General features: G+C 38.5%; 1 protein-coding gene across 17 annotated transcripts in view; it reads left to right on the plus strand.

The window, feature by feature from the left end:
• The window catches only part of ATP2B2 (ATPase plasma membrane Ca2+ transporting 2), a 442,035-nt gene that overhangs the window by 315,465 nt on the left and 102,849 nt on the right, over window positions 1-23,721 (plus strand). For all 17 annotated transcript variants that reach the window (XM_087743155.1, XM_087743162.1, XM_087743156.1 and 14 more), the window contains 2 exons: window positions 20,534-20,791; window positions 21,789-21,914. In XM_087743155.1, coding sequence (XP_087599281.1) covers window positions 20,534-20,791; window positions 21,789-21,914 — 384 coding nt within the window. The remainder of the gene's footprint in view (window positions 1-20,533; window positions 20,792-21,788; window positions 21,915-23,721) is intronic.

Genomic DNA, 23,721 nt, shown 5'->3' on the forward strand with positions numbered 1-23,721 from the left:
GAGAGGAAACGGCCTCAAGCTGTGCCAGGGGAGGTTTAGGTTAGACATTAGGAAAAACTTCTTCACCGAGAGGGTGGTCAAGCATTGGAACAGGCTGCCCAGGGAAGTGGTTGAGTCTCCATCCCTGGAGGTATTTAAAGAACGGATAGATACGGTGCTCAAGGACATGGTATAGATGAACTTGGCAGTGATAGGTTGACGGTTGGACTCGATGATCTTAAGGGTCTTTTCCAACCTTGACGATTCTATGATTCTATGATCTATAAAAAAGAAAATATATATATATATCTAGACATATATACATACACACACACATAAAAAGAATATAAAGCAGCTGGCAACAAACTTATCTTTCTTATTTAGGAGTGAAAGTGCTGAATTTAATACCAGCTAGCATGAATTTCTGTCCAGTTTGTAGTCTGCACTGGTTTACATTTTTTAAAAAAATAATTCAGTCGATTTGGGTCAGTCCAGTCCTCCTCCTTGCAAGTTCCTTATCCATGATGCAAATTCTGCTAGAACAGAACAGCTGCAATAGGCTATCTGCTGGGTTTCAGCTGGGCCCAAGGACAATGTCATGTTATAAAGATATATCATCTGTCCTAATTCCCCAGCACTTATTATAGGTATTATGGAATCTCTTGGATTAAAAAAATATTGTAGTAACATAATTAAGACATTGCTCCTTCAAAACATTTCAAAATTTTGTTATTACGGGCAGTATCTTTTCATGGTTCTGGTTCTCAGCTTTCCTTAGATCAGTTTTTGGTTTTATTGCTTTTCACATGACATCTAGCCTACTAAAGCGTATTTTACCCTAATAATGTACAGCAGACATTCAAGCATTCCCCTGCATCCAGGGGAGAATAAGAAATACCACCTTTCTAATATAGCTCTAAGGTCATGTTAAAAATTTCGTTAATTGTTCTGTATTTTCATGTATAAACAGCTGAAGTTTCCAGTCCAGCTTTTAACCTTTTCCATGAATTGTTTGGTTTTTTTTTTTTTTTTTTATTTTACCCAATATAATTCCTCCTACCCATCCATCACCTATATTTGCAAATCAGCCGAGGTCCTATACCAGTTTATTATTCAGATTCATTTGCAGTGTTTGTCTTCTGCTCTTGTACGCATTTCTCTGCATATAGAGAAGTCTTCTCTCCTTTGAAGTATGCCACTAGAAATCTTAGCCTGCCGTGCTGAATCAGCAGATACCACTCACCATCACACAGTCTAGCAAGATGCATATTAAGAATAAGGGACAATGTCGGGGGGGGGGGGAACCCCAGACCAAACCACCCAAAAAACCCTGGCACCATCACAAGAAATAATGGCTCACAGCTGTATTGCCCTGTGGACAACTCTTAGAGGTTAATTTCTTCTATTTATTGGCATGCAAGAGAGGTGTGTTTCCTTTCTGTTTGGAAGGAAAGCAGTGCATCATGTTACAGCTTCTCCACAAGGACGAATGCTGGGGCTTACAGGGAGAGCTAGGCAGTCTCTGTAATTCAGGCAAGGTGGGACAGGAAGGAAAAAGACCATTTCTGTGTTGCCATGCATGACCGGACATCTTGACCTTAGATATGATATAATTCTTCTCTCTTTCCCAGCTTTTAATCAGTGATTTTCTTCTGTTTCTTTACCAATAGTTGTGACACAACTAAACTCGTTTTAGTATTTTCAGGTAGCTGATGTTTGGAGTCTCCCACTTGTTCAGTATCTAATTCTTAACAATTTTCTTCCTACTCTCACAGAAAAGTTTTTTTTTCGTTTCCAGAGTTATTGCCCAGATCATAATCTTTCTTATATTCTCTTTCCAAGAAGTACTGTCCTAGTAGGTTGATCTGTTTTTCTCTGGGGATTCTAGAAATCTTAGATTTTTCTGATGAAATCATCTTATTCTTAAATTGTATAAATATACAGAATGCCTGCTGGGGAAACCTTGAAATAGATTCCTGTGTATGCAAACACATACTGACGCAGGAGAAACACACAGGTGTCATTTGGGCAGGAAGCAAACATTGGATATAAAATGAATAGCAGGATTAGCTCTGCGGGAGCAGTACCATCTCATCTGGTGTTGGAAACAGTACTTGGTATTATTAAATTCTGTGGTAGAGTACAATCAGTTCCTGCCAAATATAAACATATTGTTTTTATTGTTTTTATCTTTTCTAATATTGATCGTTTGTATTACCTTAACACTAGAAGTGAGCACTAGCAAATCTATGCACAGCTCAAGATTCCATTTAAACAAGAAATACCCGTGTGCCCCCTTTGCTTAAATGACCCTAGGGGCTAAGCAGTTGTTTCAAAAAAGTTAAAGACAGTAAAAGCACTAATTATTGAGGAACTTTAACCAAATTTAATTAATTAAAAGTAACCTTAGATAAATAACCACATGAAAATCTTGAGCCATCCTCTGAGGAATACAGTTAATTTACTTTCTAGTGAGATGCAATGAGTATAACTGAATATAAACTAAATGTTTTAATGCAGCATTTATCAATTTTTACCTTGTCTTTACCCATACAGCCCACATCTGGGATTTCATCATACATTTTCCTTAGCATTTTAATTCATTAGGGCTACTCACATGGTTAATGAAGCACATTAATTTTTTAAGTCCTTTGCCAGACTTTTATGTACTGAGACTCTTGCAGGGCCAATTCAAGTTCCTAGGCCACAAAGATTTCCACAGGAGAGTGTTGTATATGTCTCCCTGTCTCTCAAAATCTGTCTCCCTGGATTTCATTAACATGCACTTAATATATTTGATTAATGAGTGAAAGAATTGGAAATGTCAGAAATGAGTCAGCTGAACAAAGTTAATTCTCTATTCTTTGTGGCAGTTTTAGATCTTAATCTTTTTTTAAAAAGCATTTTACATGTGATAACATAGATTGCATTAAAAATACATAAATGTAGGCAGCATAAAAATCTAGTTTGTAAGGCCAACATTAATGTTATTTTACAAATCTCCTAAAATCATAGCAATACACAGCAATAAACAACTGTAATTCTTTTGCCAGCCCTCCCAGTTATGAAGCCAACATTAAGATGAAAAACTGATTCCATAACCTATGCGTGTGCACTTGATATTTAAAAAAAAGTCATCAAGTAATTTTTTTGGTACATTGAAAAGCCATTATCTCTTTAAGTCCTTTCCGTAATGCAAAGTGTATTGTAGAAAATGTGAAGACTTTTTAAATTAAAATGAGCCAAATTTCATTCATTTTAATACTTTGCACTGATTTTAATCTTAACTTCCACCCTACCTCAGGAACAGTATATCAGTAAAAAAGCAAACCAGCCCAGCATGCCTGAATGATTACCTAAAATATTTTCAAAGTTTTGTTGCAGATGCTGAAAACAACAATTAGTAAACATCTTCAAATCTCCAGTATATCTCAAAAGGTTGAGGGAACAGCTGAGCTACTGTCTTGTAATCCTCACTGTCATTGTCAACTAATCAGCTGTTGGCACGACAGGGAAATCTAGCTGCCATTTCCGAGTTCTTTATCTGTAGTATTTGCAGTCTGTAAGCACTGGTTTTAATTTTGCAGGACTGTCAACCATTTGTATAGTACAATATTATCTTATACCAAACCAGGTACTTCTTCAGAGGGTTTTAGTTCTAACTTAATTTCATTTTAGCCCTTACTTAGAACAGATTTGGAATTCCACACACGCCCATTTGTCTCAGAGTGCTTTCAAATGACTTTGTTTTGACTATAAAAACCTAAAATGTGTATATATTATTCTGTAAGTCTATATAGAGTGTGTTACATAACCTTCTTCAGGCACTGAGGAATACTAAATCAATGGAAAACAGGTTGTATGTAAGAGGGTATAAGGGCAATGCAGCCTTAAAAGCTGATATGTCCTAATAGCAATCCTTGACCATCTTTGCTGCTAAAAATAAATACCACTGATCCGGCTGTCACTGCACTAGAGGTTTTTATTGTGCTGTCCAAGCAGGAGAATTCACAAGAGAAGCTGAGACAATAGAAGTGCAGCTATTAGAAAATAGCATTTTTATGTAAAATAGATTAATCTCAAAATACAGATTAATTTCAGAGTTATCAAAACACAACTTTTGAGGAGTGTTGTTGCACACACTCAAATCTTTTATCATTCTTCATAACAATTAAACCATGAGATTCCCAAAGGATTTTTTTAAACCAGTCTAAACTGTCTGTCAGTACAAGGAATGAAGCAGTTGGCATCCTGGAAAATAGGAGAAACAGAAATATTTGCCCTCTTAAAAACAGCTTGTTCTGCCAGAACTCCACCATATAACCTCCTTCCTCCCAAAGCTAGGATGAGGTGAAGCAGCTTCATATGGCTTCTAGTGACATTAGCCCAATCTGTTTTGTTAAATAAATTAGTTCCTTTAAGAATTTGCTGAAGGAAGTATCTTACTTTTTAATTCCTGCCCTAAATCATACTTCAACGCAAGGTCTAAATATCCAGGAGCAGAGAATGGAACAGGTTGGAGTGTCCAGCTATTACATGTGTGTCTAAACTTTGATGCATGCAAAATTATCTTGCTGTCTTCCAATACTTGTAGAAGGCTGTTTTCATGAGGAGAAAATTGTGCACTTTTGAGGTGTCATTAGCTGGATATACTAATTTCTGAAACATTTTTGGTTTTATGTTGTTTCCTAGATTCAAAAGATGGGACAAATTCAGGTTTAGGGCTCCAATACTAGATGAACTGGTAAGAGTCCTGGGTGGTATGGGGTCATGGAGAGCATGATGCAAGCATAGTTTCGTGGCTTGTTTACAGAGCCAGATGGAGCCTGGCTGTTGGTGTTCAGCTGTAGCTGACAAACCCATCAGAACATAAACTGAACCCGCAGAGCCCCTCTGGGGTTTTGTACCCCTGTGCTCAAGATGACCCTACTGGGGAGAGCACAAAAGCTCTGACTGCCACAGCAGCCTCCTTCAGTCCCTCTCTGCTCGATTGTGCTAGCGGAGTAATAAACCTGGCTATGCTGGCATATTTATGCAGATTCATGCTGGCTGATTCTGTGGATTTTGGGAGATTGCATAATTTTGGCTCGTTCTGTGGCTTTGTACAAAAGTGCTGTGCAGCCTGTAGACAGGGACCACTGGGGAGGTGGGGCAGGGGGTCATCTGAGCATGGTCCCCCTAGCGAGATTCAGGAGGACTGTGACTGGAACAGAGAGAGCAAGCCTTGCTGGCCTTGTTTTCATCCTATGCAGAGCAGCAACGTTGTATTTACTTTAAGCTCCCCAGCACTCCCTATATTAGGAGTGCAGTTCTGAGACAAGTGCTGGGTATATAAATCAGACTGGAACAGTCTCTGTTCCTCCCTGGCCTGGTTAATCCACAGCCTCATGACAGCATCCAAAGGCAAAAAGGAGGCAGGATACGAGAAAACCTACTTGAGGGGAACTTTTTGGTCATTTAGTCTGTCCCCATACTCAAAAGCACTATCAACAATACTTAAGCCACTCTTGACAAAAATTTATCATACTTATTTTTAAAAGGTTCCAGTGATGGAAATTCCATGTCTTTCCTAGATAATTTGTCTAAGAGTCCATGCATTGAGACAGTTATTCCTGGTAAGTAACCTAAATGTCTCTTGTAAGAATTTAAACACATCACTGCCTTATATTTTTACATGGATGTGAAGACCAATTTGTCATATTTCCAGCTGTATTTTGTCTACTTGAAGGCAACTTGATTATAAATACCAATATAGCTATTTATGGGAACTTACTCAGCTTTTTCAATAGGAATTTGGAATTTGAACAACATGTCAATACTACAGAGGAATACAAGTATTGCACTGAATTTGACAAAGGGAGCCCAAATATTCTCTTAAGATGATTTACCTGGTGTTTAAAAAAAAAAAATCAGAATTCCCCTAAACCAATGAAAATCCAAAAGCTCTGAAAACATCTTTATTGTCAAAAGTTAACATTAATAGCTTATGAAATAAAACAATATGAAATACAGGAATACTGAGTGTTTTCTTATTTGATTGTGAATTTAAAAATCAGTTCTAATTTAAAATCTCAAATATTTTTCATATTTGCAAAATCACCTGTTTATTACATGACATATTTTAATTCCAAGTATATTTGGATCAGGTTATAGGATTGTTTTACAGTTTCAAAGGAGGGTGCTGTTTGCCAACTAGTCTGCATGAGTTCAAACAAACAATGTGAAAACCTGAAGCCTGCATGCACTTATGGTTCACGTCTGTTTGTGGATTTGAATTAGAATGGAAAATTATTATCTGGAAAGAAATGTTTAAGCACAAATGACTGAAACAAAATGGGTATACCTCTTTAAACAGCAAAACTGTGATGACAAGGTGGATGTATAGCACTTTGCTGCTTTTTTTTCTGGAGAAATCAGTAACAATAGAACAGGCCTTTGAGACAAAATATCTAAAACTCAGCATGAAGTATATGCACCCACATGTGTAATCAGGCATTGAATTGGGACCTTGGGAAAAGAATCTTAAAATCTCTCAACTTCAAATCTTCATAGATGCACTTGAGGGATTTTGCTGAAGCTTATCAGACAGAGAATAGAACAAACCCCCACCCTGCTGAAATCCACCTTCAGGAATAAAGCATGGACAAGTGAGTGTTTGGTATTACAGCCCACATCTATCACCTCTAATGCAGTAGAGTTAATACTAGGTGTAATGGCACTGAATTATACTACTTTTCAAGTACATGTGTCTGTGCGTGCATATACGTATGTGTGTGTTACATGAAAATATGCATATATATATACTATGTATATGTACATATATATCAGAAAAGTGTTGATTTAAACAATTGATTCTAATTTATTTCTGTTATTGCATAATTGATTGAATAAATGATTCTATGACTGAGAAGGGAAACAAATGTGAACGAGAGGCAACCACTTCCCTCTCTGGGTGGCTGCATCCGCCCCCTCTTCCAGAAATAATGCATTGGCCAAAATATTTGGTGCTTCGATCCCCATTTTTTGAATAGGGTTGTGACAGCTAAAGCTGCATTTTAGTGTAAGTTTTCCGTTTTCATGTTTGTATGATGTTTACAGTTTTAATTCCACAGATAACAAGGTGTTGAACAGCTTAATGCCATGACTTGAAGGGAGAGAGATTTGCATGTGGAATAAAGTGAGGCTTTGTTTTCTTAATGAAATGAAGCTGGTGAAGGGTAGTGGAACCAAATAATGATGGGGACGATGGTACATCCAGCTCGGAGGTGTCATCAAGGTTAAGTCAGCCTGTGCCCTGCATCAAAACAGCTTCCACAAAGAAAAAAAGATGGGTCATTGTCATAGGAGACTCTCTCCTGAGGGGAACAGAAGACCCAATATGCAGACCAGACCCACTTCTTAGGGAAGTCTGTTGCCTCCCTGGGCCCTGGCCTAAAGATGTGAAGACAAAGCTTCCTACCCTGGTACGGGCCTCAGATTACTACCCATTATTGGTTTTTCAGGTAGGCAGTGAGGAAGTTGCAACTAGAAGTCCAAGAGCAATTAAGGGAGACTTTAGGGCCTTGGGACGACTGGTTAAGGGATCAGGAGCACAAGTAGTGTTCTCCTCTACCCTTCCAGTTGCAGGGAATGATGATGGAAGTTACAGGAAGAGCCAGCAGATCAATACCTGGCTCCGAGCCTGGTGTCTCTGGCAAGATTTTGGGTTTTTTGATCACAGGTCAGTTTACACCACACCAGGCTTGCTGGCGACAGATGGGGTACACCTGTCTCAAAGGGGGAAAAGGATCCTAGCACGAGTTAGCAGGGCTCATTGAAAGAGCTTTAAACTAAATTGGAAGGGGGAAAGGGGTAAAACCAGGCTTGCTTTAGCAAGCAAGATAAGCCTGGGGGGCGGCACACCAACATTTGAGGGACAGACTGCTAGTGAGGTCCTTTTGTCTGCCGTCTCAGTGGAGGCAGGGGATGGAGAGCCATGCGGCGGCAAAGACGCAAGGGCCATGGATGTGTTAGAAACCATGGAAGTGCCTGAGACTGTTCACGTAGGAGGAGCTAGGGCTTCTCCCCCCAGAAAGGTGGCAGGGTCAGTAGCCCAACTGAAGTGCATCTGCGCCAATGCACACAGCATGGGCAACAAACAGGAGGAGCTGGAAGCCGTTGTGCAGCAGGAAAACTATGGCATAGTTGCCATCACAGAAACATGGTGGGATGACTTGCACAACTGGAATGCTGCAATGGATGGCTATAAACTCTTCAGAAGGGATAGGCAGGGAAGGAGAGGCGGTGGGGTAGCCTTGTATATTAGGGAGTGTTTTGATTGTCTGGAGCTTAATGATGGTGACAATAGGGTTGAGTGTTTATGGGTAAGAATCAGGGGGAAGGCCAATGAGGCAGATATCATGGGGGGAGTCTGTTATAGACCACCTAACCAGGATGAAGAGGCGGACAAAGTATTCTATAAGCAACTGGGAGAAGTCTCATGATTGCTAGTCCTTGTTGTCGTGGGGGACTTCAACTTACCAGATGCCTGCTGGAAATGCAACACAGCAGAGAGGAAACAGTCTAGGAGGTTCCTGGAGTGTGTGGAAGATAACTTCCTGACACAGCTGGTGAGGGAGCCAACTAGGGAAGGTGCCCTGCTGGACTTGTTGTTTGTGAATAGAGAAGGCCTAGTGGGTGATATGATAGTTGGAGGCCATCTTGGGCATAGTGATGACAAAATGAGAGGGTTTTTGATTCTTGGAGAAGTAAGGAGGGGGGTCAGCAGAACTGGTACCTTGGACTTTTGGAGGGCAGACTTTGACGTGCTCAGGAGCCTTGTTGAGAGAGTCTCTTGGGAGGCAGTCCTGAAGGGCAAAGGACTCCAGGAAGGCTGGACATTCCTCAAGAAGGAAATCTTACAGGCGCAGGAGCAGGCCATCCCCATGTGCCGAAGGACAAGCTGGCAGGGGAGAGGACTGGCCTGGCTGAACAGAGAGCTTCAGCTGGCACTCAGCAATAAAAGGAGAGCTTACAACCTTTGGAAGAAGGGTCCAGCAACTCAGGAGGACTACAAGGATGTTGTGAGCTTCTGGAGGGAGAGGATTACAAGGGCCAAAGCCCAGCTGGAACTTAAACTGGCTACTGTTGTAAAAGACAACAAAAAGTGTTTTTACAAATATATTAGCAACAAAAGGAGAACTAAGGAGAACATCCGTCCTTTATTGGATGCGGGGGAAACATAGTGACAGAAGACAAGGAAAAGGCTGAGGTACTTAATGCCTTCTTTGCTTCAGTCTTTAACAGTCAGACCAGTTGTTTTCAGCGTACGCAGCCCCCTGAGCTGGAAGACAGGGACAGGGAGCAGAATGAAGCCTCCATAATCCAAGGGGAAATGGTTAGTGACCTGCTACACCACTTTGACACACACAAGTCTATGGGGCCAGATGGGATCCATCCAAGGGAACTGAGGGAGGTGGTGGAGGTGCTCACCAAGCCATTCTCCATCATCTATCAGCAGTCCTGGCTAACTGGGGAGGTCCCAGCTGACTGGAGGTTAGCAAATGTGATGTCCATCTACAAGAAGGGCCAGAAGGGGGATCTGGGAAACTACAGGCCTGTCAGCCTGACTTCAGTACTGGGGAAGGTTATGGAGCAGATCATCCTGAGTGCCATCACGTGGCACATACAAGACAACCAGGTGATTGGGCCCACTCAGCATGGGTTTATGAAAAGCAGGTCCTGCTTGACTAACTTGATCTCCTTCTATGACAAGGTGACCCGCCTAGTGGATGAGGGAAAGGCTGTGGATGTTGTCTACGTGGCCTTTAGTAAAGCCTTTGACACCGTTTCCCACAGCATTCTCCTGGAGAAACTGGCTGCTTATGGCTTGGATGAGTGTACTGTTCTCTGGGAAGAAAACTGTCTGGATGGCCAAGCCCAAAGAGTTGTGGTAAATGGAGTTAAATCCAGTTGGCGGCCGGTCACAAGTGGTGTTCCCCAGGGCTCAGTACTGGGGCCAGTTCTGTTTGATATCTTTATCAATGATCTGGACGAGGGGATCGAGTGCACCCTCACTAAGTTTGCAGATGACACCAAGCTGGGTGGAAGTGTCGATCTGCTGGAGGGTAGGAAGGCTCTACAGAGGGACCTGGACGGCTGGATTGTTGGGCCAAGGCCAACTGCATGAGATTCAACAAGACTCAGTGCCGAGTCCTGCACTTGGGTCACAACAACCCCATGCAATGCTACAGGCTGGGGAAGGAGAGGCTGGAGAGCTGCCTGGCGGAAAAGGACCTGGGGGTGTTGGTTGAGAGCCGCCTGAACATGAGCCAGCAGTGTGCTCAGGTGGCCAAGAGGGCCAATGGCATCCTGGCTTGTATCAGGAATAGGGTGGCCAGCAGGACCAGGGAGGTGATAGTGCCCCTGTACTTGGCACTGGTGAGGCCGCACCTCGAGTACTGTGTTCAGTTTTGGGCCCCTCACTACACGAAGGACATCGAGGTGCTGGAGCGTGTCCAGAGGAGGGCAACGAAGCTGGTGAAGGGTCTAGAGCACAAGTCTTAAGAGGAGGGGCTGAGGGAGCTGGGGTTGTTTAGTCTGGAGAAGAGGAGGCTGAGGGGAGACCTTATTGCTCTCTACAGCTACCTGAAAGGAGGTTGTAGCGAGGTGGGGGTCGGCCTCTTCTCTGTAGTAACGAGTGATAGAATGAGAGGAAACGGCCTCAAGCTGTGCCAGGGGAGGTTTAGGTTAGACATTAGGAAAAACTTCTTCACCGAGAGGGTGGTCAAGCATTGGAACAGGCTGCCCAGGGAAGTGGTTGTATCCTCATCCCTGGAGGTATTTTAAAGATGTGTAGATGTGGTGCTTAGGGACATGGTTTAGTGGTGGAGTGGTTTAGTGGTGGACTTGGCGGTGTTAGGTGAACAGTTGGACTTGATGATCTTTTCCAACCTAAGCGATTCTATGGTAAGGAGTTCCGCCTTTTCTCTCTAGGATATGCTGATCATCTTGTTTCAGTTAAGTATGCATAAGCTTTTAGAAAGTTAAAAACTAGATGAGTTTAAACTAGAATTAATATGCAGAATATATAGAATGTGCATTCTAAATGGAGGTTATCCTAATTACATGCAACTTTAGCTTGCTTTGGGTGTATCTGCAGTAACATTTTAGTTTGGATCCAGAGTGTACTTCAGAAATTACATCTCCTCTTTGTCCTCAGTTAATATGCTTTGGTTCCCATTGTGGCTTGCTTTCAGGGAGTGCACAAACTGGATGTGCATTCAGATGGGATTTCATGGCATCCTTTGGGATGAAACTAAACGGAAAAATATGGGCCAGAAACATGCTTCCTTAGCAGATAGATTTGCACTGTAAAACTACTTTTATAGGGCCATGCTATTTGCTAGTGTTGATAGAACTTTTTAATGCCTTCTGGTGCAAGACATCTCTTACTGGCATGATTTTTCACCTCTTAAAGCTTTATAGCACAAAGTAATGAAGATGACAAATTTAATGACAGTAATAAACACTGCAGTTTATGAGCTGGTTTTGTGACTGAGGTCTATAAGTCTTCCGTATCTTTTTCAACCTGGTTTTCGTGTTCTCATGAATATGACTGATGAGTGAGGGAGTAACAGAATCAAAAGAGGATGAAGTGTTTCAAGAACTGGCTCTAGAGCACATCATTGTAGCGTAAGCTCAAAAGAGCACTGGTTTAATTTTGTGGTTTTGCAGTATCCTAGCTGTGTTAGGTTGCTTAAGCTACTCAGTTGCAAATTTTCTTAATCAGTGGATTTTAAGCTGTGGTCTGTGAACCTCTGAGAAACCATGAATTACTTTAAAGGGACCTATTAAAATCAGTAACCTATTCTTAGTAACCTCTGTCTGTAGGGCTTGTAGGTTGGAAGAAGTTTACAATTATTCTTTAAATGGTCTAGATGCATGAAGTGTATCAGTCAGCAGTCATAACTTCATGCTGTGCTCCAGTTTGATTTTTTTTTTTTTTTTTTAGAAGCTCCAGTGAAACGTCTGTCAAGATTTTCAGGCAAAGGCAACTTTTTTCAATATTGTCTTGCAAATTTTTGGTAGCATTTCTGTTAAATACAGTCTTTCTCTAAAATCATCTTGGTTAGAACATCTTGTTTTACAGCACAAAAAAAAAAAAAGGAAAAAGAAAAAAGGGAATATTTTTGGAAGCAAGTACATTTTGTTTACATTAGAAGACAATCCAAAGACCCATGGAACAGTACTAGCATCCATTACTCAGTCAGATGCCATCCTAAAAACCTTTTTCAATGATTTGCTTTTCTGATCATTCTGCTTCAGACGGAAAGAGGATGGGCTTTGTTTATCAGGATTTAGTAGACGAAGCATAAGAAAGACAGACAGCACTCAATCTGATTATGTATTTATGAAATATATTGTTGCTCTGTGTTAATCTTAAATGTTTTTCTTAGGTCTGTTTGAAGTCAAGTGCCTTGATGATAGCCAGTTTGCTGTTAAACGTTTATTTATTTTCATGGGCTTCTGTGTTTCCTGGTGCTTTCGGTGATGTGCATTGGGAGTGGTAGCTGAGGAAGCATTCAAATCTTCTTTGGGAAGGTTCTGCTCATCCAGTAGTGATTTGGGTTTGGTTTTTTTTTGTCAATTGATGTTTTTATTGTAATTTGGAAATCTGGAAATACTGTACATGTGGTATCTCTGTAAGAAGCAAAAAGAAAGGAAAACATAGGTTTATAGATCAGTTCTCAGAGTCAGCAAGGAAAGCCTGATTTAGGTATCTCTCTCTGCCCGAGAACAGATAACTCCAAAGGAAGTATGGAAGTTATACTATATGCACCATGGACTCGGGGAAAAAAGCAGATGTATCACTTCTAAAATACAGATGGAATGAAGTGGAGCATCAGTTTTCGGGAGCCATACATTTGTCCAAAGAATGGTTTCACTCTGTTTTTGCTTGACTGTATCAAAACTGTCAGTTCTATACTGTTCACCAGCACAAAGTGTGCTTAGGGAGCAAATTCATTACTGCATGTCAGCGATATTGATGAATGACATAAGTTTAAGACTTGAGCTGGCTTCAGTAACAACACATTAAGAACTTGTAAAGTGCAAAATGTGCACATTGTGTCATATGGGAGCTGCAAATTAAGTAATTGTTTCATAATGTAAAGTGACCCACATCTGGTTTCTACAAATCTGTGTTGGACTGCAAAAAATTAAGTCCCATAGATACCTTCCCTTCATTAGAGATGTGTAGATCATCAACAAAACTGGGTTGCTTTTAGATATTGCTCATTAGATAGATTTCAAGGTTGCCAAGCACAACTTAACTCTCAACTGGGGACATGAGGTAATGAGATTTAGAACTTTGGGATGAAATATAAAATCTTCTCACATATTTTCCAGGAAGAGATTCTCCAGAAGTATTAGTTCCATACGTAAAACTCAGCTAGGGCATGACCTTGCAAGCATTGTTGAGTAACTGCACTTGAACTCTTTATTAATAAACACAGAGGACAACTTTCAAGGTCTGAGCCTTACATTTAAAAACTGTATTTTACCTTTTGAATATGTGGCTATATTTACCAGACATTTTTAGCTCTGAGCAATATACAGTAAAACTATAGTAGTCGGATGTCAAGGTTTTCCCTTGCAATCCCTAAGAACAGGACTTGTAATTAAAATTCCGATGTTGGCCTTTCTCTGCTTTCTCTATGTGGCAACATAAAGAAACAAAACTAAATATAAAAATTATAGAAATAGCTGTATGGTCCTGTTCCCTTCCATTGCCTTTGGTGGAGTTAGGACCCCATCCTTTTGACTGATCTTTACAAAATCCATTTCCTTGGAGGTGCTGGTCAGAAGAATCTTGCTTGACATACTGCATCTCTTGAAGTTGAGTATTTTAATTAACATTTCTCTGCTCACAAATGTTTGTGATCAGGCTGAGGAATGTGTGAATATATATGCATTCAGGGCTTACAGATTTCTTTCCTTGCATGAATGTGTCAAAACTGAGTAAATATTTAATACTGAACTCTAAAGTTGACAGTTATATAACTAACCTACAGGGACAGTATATTTTTTTTCTCTGCCACCCTCCCCCTGTAGTCCTTATATAACTAACTGATGTATCACAAAGCAAGGAATTCTAATATTGTTTTCAAATAAGTATCCAAAAATTGCTTTCAGTGAATATACAAGCATTGTAAACCTGAAACGTGTGTATTATAAATATCTCATGTTAGTAAATCCCTTCTGCTTGGCTGGTCACAGAAACGAATGTGTTTCTGGAGAACGCAGTTTGACTTACTGCAAGTAACTAGAAAACATTCTTGACGGTTGAATAAGTCCTTGCAGAGTGTGAGAGAGAGACAGAAAACTTCATTTTTTAAGTTCTAGTAATTTCTGCACCTTTGCTGTTAGCTATGGCTCTGCAGTGACACTTTGAGCTTTGCCAGCCTGTGACCTTACTGCCTTGTGCCCTTACTGGAAGTGATTCAACATCTGATGATGCATCATCACACAGAGGATTTTGGGAAGGAATACTGGTACTTGAGTAACTGGCAATCACTATTTGGACTAATTGTGTAGCAAATGATATGACACAACAAGGAATTTGTAAAAATAAATATTACAGTATCTGTTACAGCTTAAAAAATCATGTTAAGGAGGGGAGTTTATGATATTTATTGCATAATTTTTGGTTATTGTTACTTTTCCTACCCAGCTGAATACATTGGATAAAATAAGTAACATCACTTATGATGTTAGTAACAAGAGCCCAGCTCTACTAATGAAAAAGCTGTAACTTAGAGCGGCTCAATTTGCTTTAATAACATCAGTGCTGGAGTTGCAGCTAAGGGAAAATGTCTTTACAGGAAACAATTAAATAAAAAGTTTTTATCATGGGAACCGTTGTCTTTCTGATGACAAAACCAGTTTGACTGACTAAAAAAATTACCTCTGGGGGCGTTACGAGATTTTTCTAGGGAATTTAAATACCACAAGGTATTCTCAGCTTAAAAATAGCAATGTGTAGGTTGAAATGAGTAGCTGAGAGGTATGTGCTGTAGGTTGGGACTTAGGAATACAGATGTTCACAGATTTTTAAAAATATACTTTTTCTGATTTAAAAATTACCATGCTGCAGCTTAAGATTGTATGGTTTGTAATTATAATTCTTATCCTATTCAAAGCAGCTTTAAGAATCTCCTCATAACTACTTGAAATCTTAAACAGATATTCTTTTTAGCTGCACAGTGCTTGTATGCTTCTTTCTGCATTTGCCCAGATTTGTTTGATATTACGGGAAACGTATTGAAATGGTCTCTATGACCTTAAAAGCATTCCAGTTTCCAACAGGACATGAACCTGGTAAACTGTCAGATGGTGCTGTCTGGCTATGTGTGGCCTTTTCCTTTTTTTTTCCTTTCTACTTTTCTGGCTTTCACCAAACTGAAATGATTAATAATATCAACCAAATTATTTTCTCCTGCCAGTTACACTGAAGTTTCTTGCTTACTGTCTTCCTGAAATGCTTTAACCTGCTCTTGTATATCTTCCTCTCCTTTCTCACCTTCCCTTTTTGGCACAAGTATGTTCAAATCTTTTCTATCATATAGTTCCATTCCCTTTTACTATCCTAGACCTTGCTTTCTTATTTTTTATTTCTAAAACTTTATATATAATTAAAATACTGCTAATGCAGTGTAGGCTTCTCTGGCTAATTTTGAAATTACTGGTAATTACTATGTTAAATATAATTTTAAATGAGTACTTCACAATTCACTGTCTTGGGATAAAACCCTATCACAAATCACATATGCAGATTAAAAATTCTTTTATGATGTTTTCAGTCTCTGCTTTTCCACAAAATTGCAGGCGTGTTTTTTGGTAACATTGGGAACCAAGTACTATCTTGTGAAAGCATAACAGCAACCTTAGACCTTAACACAATTTTTTAAAGCTTATATGAGCATTCTTAATAAACATTAGATGCTTTAAACTATATTTTGCTGCTTAGGCATATTGTTGTTACATCTTTTGCGTGTCTTATTTACATTCCTTATTTTCCCCTTATCTGTAAAGTCAATACTGTGTCACTCTGTGTACTACAATAAGGAGGACAGATAGTATAAGTGTACAGTTAAGAAGTATGTGGTTTTTTTGTTTTCCTATGAATGCATACAGTTTCATCCTGTAAATTCATATAAGTCTTTCTACAATTTCTAGATAATCCTGTGTGACATAATGGCAGAAGAAAAAGAAAAAAAATTGGTTTTTTCTAAGTATGTAAGAAAGAATTCTACAAATTTATACTAATGGAGATGCAAGTTTCCTTTTTTCTTGTATTAAAAGGGATTACTTCTAAAATAGTTTTGAAGCAAGAACACAACAGTTCAAAAAAATATTTCCTGACAGATAGGTCATCTCTTGAAGGGCAGGTTGTCTGTAAATCTCTTTAAAAAAAAATCTGTTCTGAAATCTTACTATTGTAAGAACTAGAGAGTGAGTTACTCCCTTGAAGTTGCTCAAGTTTATTCCTATAATGAGAATGATGTGCATATTTTGCATTAATTTATCTAGCACTTTTATCCCATTTCATTTCTGTGGGACAAAGCAAAGACAAAATTCTGGGAAAGTCTGATGATCAGCTTGGTTAATCATTTAAAGAGCCTGGTTTTAGTTGTATCAGGCTAGATCCACAAAAAAAGCACTTTCATTTCTGAACTGTTGTTACAAGTATCTACCTGGAAATCTTAAATATTCAAAAGCCTTGCTCAGCTACTGCTTGAACTTGGAGATATCTAGTTCTTTACATTCAAATTCCTTGCATAGCTGAAATTCTGCTTCTTCCTAACCTGAAACATACTGATAATGAAGTACTGTTTATTCTGATAGTTTAGGACCACCATTCATCTGACATGTGAGATTAAATGAAGGAATCAGCTAGATCAGACAGGAACATATGTGTTCATGTTGCTTAGGAGAGGACATAGTTGGCCAGCCTGCAGGCTGGGGATCTGCAGCGTAGTGAGTTAAGATTCCCATTTGTGTACTATCAACCTTTTTGTGGTCTTTAAAATTGTGGTCCTGAGTTCTGATCCTTTGAGAGAGAGGAAAAGAAAAGAATTTGTGTCTCCCATATCCTGGTTGACTATTTTAATTTTGAGTCATATTGAATAAAAATAGTGTGAACTGCCTGCTTCATGCTACCTGTCCACCTCTATGGGTGAATTTACCTCTTAGCGTGTCAGATAACGTGGATGAATGGATCACCGTAAGAAGCAACACTTGTAGTTTTATAAAAGCCAGATTGAATCTCAACCAATACGGATTCTAAAATCCATAAAGCAACTCGCCACTTCTTCCATCCATCTAAAAGACTAACTTCTGGTTTTGTCCATGTCTATCAATTAATTTCTCTACTTCTGGCTCTCAGTCCAAGAATTCCTTCCTCCCCTTCAAATACCTTCTCTCCATCTGAATTTAGCATTTGTCTGACTGAATGAACAGAAAATAAATGAAATGCATTTGAACTTTTGTTGTTTCCATTGGGTTATGGATAATTTTCTCAGGATTTTAAAAGTTAAAATAATGAATTGTTATTCAGTGCAGAAGCTTGTAGAATTCAGGGATGCTTTCCAAGAACTTGATCTAAGTTCAGTCTGTTTTATCCAGATTTTCTTTCATTCTTACAAACGCTTTTTCAGGTGTAATATGAAGAGTGAATTATGTTCTTTGCTTTGTGCATAATCTATGAGACAAGTAAACACAATTCCTTTCATTTTAATGATAACATCTTGTATTTACATGCTATGTTAGACTATTTTCTCTGGTTATATGAACATACTAGGAATGGCACTGTTTATATTAACATGGAAATCGGTTCTGACAACACATACACACAAAATGAATTTCATTACTCAAGTCAATGACTATTTTTATTTTTTACCTGTCTTTACTGAAACAAGAAGTTTGGTTTTTTTCCTGAAGAGACACAGAAGTATTACTCTCCAAGCCATTCAAGGTACAGTGTGTTAGCACTGGGTTCAAGTGCACTGACTAGCTGTCATTTTGTTTCTCCGACACATCTCAGAGGCAGAGACCAGACCTATTGGTTCCTTGCAATAATAGCAAGGACTTTCTCAAAACTGGTAGCTTTCTGCTGTAGAGAGAGGGTATTTTACTCATCTGATATTGCTATGCAGTTTACGCATATCCAGAGCCATAATGGGATCCTTATAATGAAGGACAAAGCACAGCTTTGGCTGATGTTTTGGGGTATACTGATATAGCTTAAATTAAAAATTTGTATTTAAGTATTACATAATGTTAATTCTCGATTTTGTAGAAAATATCACAGTATAAATTTATCAGTAATCCATATGCAGAGATAAAGGTTTTCAGTGAAAGCATAAGGCGGCATGCTACAGAATAAAGTAAATAAATATCACCCCAGTGGAAAGGTGTAAAACTGCTGAAGAGCTGAGCTGCCCACCTCTACGGCTCAATCTGCAAGTTACTCTTGTCAGTTAATCTGGACCAAGGGATCACCGTAGGAAGCAGCACCTGTTTATACTTTTCTATGAGCTAGACTAAATTTCAACCATCGAAAAAGGAAATAAAATCAGTCTTTGACTGTGGCTAGACCAGGCCATGTTTCTTTTGTGAGAAACAGGAAAGGAGGTATGCTGTTAGAAAGAATAGGATATTCATGGTACTTAATTCTAAATCATATCTAATGAAAAACAAATAGTGAATTTTTGTCTTATATTTGCCAAAGCAGAATTACTTGTACTAGGAAGGCACTTAACCCAAGCAAGGCAAAAGTGAATCTACTGATTTAGAAAAGGAATCTAAAATCTAACACAGATGAATTAAGATGATTAAGGTTAAACAGAGCAAAGTTCATTAGTCCTTCCCAAAAGTAACGTTCTGCTAAAGGAAGAAATTGAAGATGTGGTTTGTAAGTTGCATTTGTGACTGGTTTTAAGTAGCTTAAGGTACTGAACTTGCAAAAGGTTACTTCATTTCTTTCTTGGGTGCTATAAAAACGTTTTCTTTAGCGAGGTTCTTGTACTGCAGATAAATGTTCACATGGGTCTTCAGTCTAAGGGCATTCCCCCCCCTAAGGAAGGCCTCTTCTCTTGGGAATGTGCTTTGCCTTTCAATTAGGTTAAGTCCAAATTTAAACTACAGAGAACACTGGTAAAAGCTCCATTTATTTTAATTTTCTTCTGTTCACTTATTGGAGGTTCAGTCTCATCTTTCTTCCTTTGACTTTTGGTAATTTTGTTACAGTTCATATACAAGAGTAATTACTCAGCTGGCTAATGAATTATGGTGCTTATGTTACCGGGAAATCTTTGGAACTTAAAAATAGAAATCAAAATTGCTTGTTAATTCCCTGTGGTGACAGGTGACAAATATACCAAAATTAAACTTTAGTCATAGATGAAAGCAACATGATTGCTAAGTCGCTAAACTCCCTGGTACCTGGGTAAGATGGAAAAGTGATGTCAAATGCCTACATAGTTCAGTTCTTCATGAAAAATTAAAAGATTTCTTTTCTCCCTTGGTCACTTGGGAGAGGAGGGTCTGTTGTTCAGACTGAGTTCTTTTTTTTTCTCCTGTCAGTTGGGATAATCTCTGAATTGTGTGATTCTAGTATGTGTACTTTTCTGTCCGCTATTCTGAACTATCTTTTTTAGGTCTTATTTCATTAAGAAGGAGAGCTATATTAGTTTTATTTTGTGAATACTATCTAGGAAATTTATTTACATTTTAATTGCCTAGGACTTTGAAATAAATAATTAGCAGATTTGTATAAAACAATTCAGAATTAACCCTTCAGAATTAATACATAGAATGTATTATTTTAATACTGTTTTACTTGTGACAAAAATAATATGCTTACAGTTCTGTAAGCATGCCACTATTTCTTTGTAAGGAAGAATGATGAATTAGTATTAGACTACTATTTTTACTCAGTGTTTCCTAATACGTTTCTTTATCACATTTGAATACTAATATACTTAGTTCATCTTAGTATTTTTAAACAAGTGTTCCTTATAAGGGTGTTTAGTTGAGAACATTTAGAAATTGTATTGAAAAATATTTCTTAAATCTGTTTTAATTTAATCTCTTTTCTTGAATCTTAATTTAATGTCATTGCTTTCAATTGATTGATGTTACTCGTTGTTTTTACTTCTTGCCGCTCTTAGTAAGTCCTCCTTATTTCTGGAACTGCTTGATGGCTCAGGTGAAGCTATCAGCCCTTCTATTACGTAACAGAATTGGTGCCGCCTTCTCCCATTTGTTTACTTAGGATAGCTTGTTAAGTAGAAAAATTAAAAGATCTAAAATTTCTGTTGATTTGTTTTCTTTCTCTTTTCCTCAGACATCTTTATTTCTACTTTTCCTCTGTTCTGCCATGTTTCATTTAGCAGACAGCACTTCAAAAAGCAGTTCTATTCCTTAACCTTATTGTCATTTCACAGCAAGCTTTCTCTTCTTGTGAAGAGAAGTCTTCTTGACTGAGTGATTCTTAATGTTGTCTTTGCAGGATGTGGTACTGCAACAGGAGGCGCTGAAGATGAAGGTGAGGCTGAAGCTGGCTGGATTGAAGGTGCTGCCATCCTACTCTCTGTTATCTGTGTTGTACTCGTCACTGCCTTCAATGACTGGAGCAAGGAGAAGCAGTTTCGTGGGCTTCAAAGTCGTATTGAGCAGGAACAGAAATTTACTGTTGTCCGAGGTGGACAGGTTATCCAAATCCCAGTGGCAGAGATAGTAGTTGGTGACATTGCACAGGTGAAATATGGTAAGTTCCGTCTACTAGATGTCTACTTTTCTGAACTTTGTTCTCCATTCCCTTTCTAGCAGAATAGACTCACTTCACTGGAAGTGATTTAAAAGACAGAGAATTACATGGTGTCGTTACTGTCCATGGTCAGATAACAATTTGGCTGTTAGGGCAAGAGGAAAACCTAAAACACTTGCTCTAAAATTGTACTAGGTAATTAATTCTGTTTTTGTAATCTTTACTTTCTTGGACAAGAACTGTTCATACAAAGGTAATTCTCTTTCATGGAGGATTACACTATTTGGCATTTTTGGTTTCTGTCCAGTTAGGAATAAGAGGAAGTATTTTTAAATGCTCTGTGAAAGGGAATTGTGCCTCTGTGCTCACTTCACTTGACAGGGTGCTCCAGAGCTATGGATTCTGTAAGTCCCCCCCAGTCAGATGCTTCTAGTAGGTGGATGCCTTGTAATTATATGCCATAGGGAAAGCCCTATGCTCCAGTGAACAGGATGACTTTTGCAGGAACTCTGAGTACTCTGTGTTTGACTGGCCTGGCGAATTCCAGCAAAATGCCTGTTCTATCAACCGTCAAGTTTCTCCTGGACTTAGCTAAGGGCTTCCTGAGAGGGGAAGGGGAAAGGCAGCTTGACTGTTTATTAGCCACTGTTAATTTCTATGAAGTCTCATAGAGAAACTTTCATGTCATGTTAAGAAGAGTACTCCCCCTGCTAAATCTCAGTGATTATTACGTTCATCGTATGTTAAATGTGATGCAGTCGGATTCTGGGATAGCATTAGGCAAAAAATATTTGCAATACAAAAGCCCTTCCCTATAGGATTGCAATAACATGGCTAATATGGACCGAAATGGTAGTAGTTCTTTCACTTTTGCTTTCATTTTACATTTTAGTGCAATTGTTGTTAATTGTGATTTTATAATAAAAATCATTATGTAATTATAAAACCAATCTCACTAAACCACTGTGGTTTTCCATTACTATGTTCTTACCAAAAGGTGATCTTCTGCCTGCTGATGGGATATTTATTCAAGGAAATGATCTTAAAATTGATGAAAGCTCCTTAACTGGAGAGTCAGACCAAGTCCGCAAATCTGTAGACAAAGACCCAATGCTACTGTCAGGTAAATCTGCCTGAATTCTTGCTGAGTTATCTTTTGTGCACTGCTTTGTTCATGTTTTGTTTTGTTTTGCTTTTCCACACCATCAAGTTTTGGTAACCTAGATACAACTGATCTTTTGAACACAGACACTGGCCTTGTCTGTTTGTCATTCAAAAGGCATGCTATTGTTTTTTGATTGTGTGCAATTATTTCTAATCATCATACTTATTTTATAAAGTGAGAAAGTAATGAAACATTTTCAGAGGAAAAGGAAAGTATCACTTAAGGAAATAAGAATTGTTTCAATTCATTATATACTAGTTTTAATTTAACCATTAAATTTCAAAGCCTTTTAAAGTCTCTTTAAACACTTTATTTGCGTGTATACTAGGTACAATAGAAAAAGAAACAATGTGCTTAGAAGGAAATGGATATACTAAAATATTGTGGGCTTGACTTCGGTGGTAAATTCAAGTTATTTGTAATAGCTGTATTTTATACTATAATTCTATACAGTAAATGAGTTAAATAGAATGTGATTTTTTTAATTCTAAAAAAATAGTTTCTAAATAGGTTGGTTGTCAATAGATTCCAGCTGGGATGTGATCACAAAATAATAGCCTGCTGATCTCATAATGATTATCAATGTGTCAGAACCTGAAACAGTCATTTTCAAATACATTTGAACTTTTTATTCGTGGAAAGGATTCTCTTTGCTGTCTGGTTGTACAGTCAGCCAAAAGTCATCCCAAATAGAATATTTATGTTGCAATGCAGCAGGTAAGTACGCATTCCTGCAGAAATCCTGCCCCCATCCTGCCTCACTGAGCTGGTGCTTCCCAAGCAACAACTGTTGGGAGATGCTTTTGTTCAGAAGAGACAAGTAGCGACCAGTAAGGATATGTGACAGTTTTTATTGAGTTAACAGTGCAAATCCTTTCCAAACTTAAAATCAGATATTTAGTTCACTGACTATGAGATTATGAATGTTTATTATGTAAATTATGGGATTGTGGTCTGGTAAAAAAACCATCAGATCTCAGTCAAAAGGTGGCTGCCTTAAATTAAGATGAAGAAATTGCTAATGTTATTTGTGGACTTGCCATTTCCACTTCATGTTACAAAAGACCATGTCAATTTTAACTTTAGCAAGCTTCAAGCATCTTTCTGCCTGAAATGGTGCATTAAAAATGATTTTTTTTCAAATGACATGAAAAATTTTGATTGCTTCTCAGAACAAAACGGCAAAACATTTCTTTTGCTCTTTTAGGAGAAAAATTCTTTTGGTTTCTTTAAAAATATTCTGGTTTTTATTTGTTAAATGTTTTTGCTGCTGTGTCCCTGCCAAGTGTATGCCTTTTGCTGTTCATGTTGTAAAACCCCAAGTTTTTCCAAGTTATAAATGTCTGAAAGATGTGTTTGCACATGTTCAGTAGAGGCTAATAAAGATTAGTGGAGTAGCTGCAAATTCTGAAGGCTGCATTTGTGTGGAGAAAATACAATTAAGAGCTCAGCATTTGCAGGCAGCACATAAAAATGCTGAATACTGGGGACAGTGCCACTTTTGAATTCTTGGTGTCCCTCTGGCTCCTTGATACACTGTAAGATAACTTAAGGAAGCGTTCTGACTGTCATGAGTAGTGTATGAAACTACTGACTGTTATTTTTGCTAGATTTGCAATAATTTGATTTATCCTAGTAGTCCAGATATTTAGGCTTACCTGGATTGTAGATTAAGAATTCTCTTGGAGGTGCTTTCCAGTGTGTAAACAGGGAGGCCTGCAGTGATACTTTGAGGAAGGGTAGCTCACTGTTGCTGTTCCTAACA

Source organism: Nipponia nippon, unplaced genomic scaffold (assembly GCF_047370975.1).
Source record: "Nipponia nippon isolate SJK-2023a ecotype South Korea unplaced genomic scaffold, ASM4737097v1 scaffold_9, whole genome shotgun sequence".
Lineage (NCBI taxonomy): Eukaryota > Metazoa > Chordata > Aves > Pelecaniformes > Threskiornithidae > Nipponia > Nipponia nippon.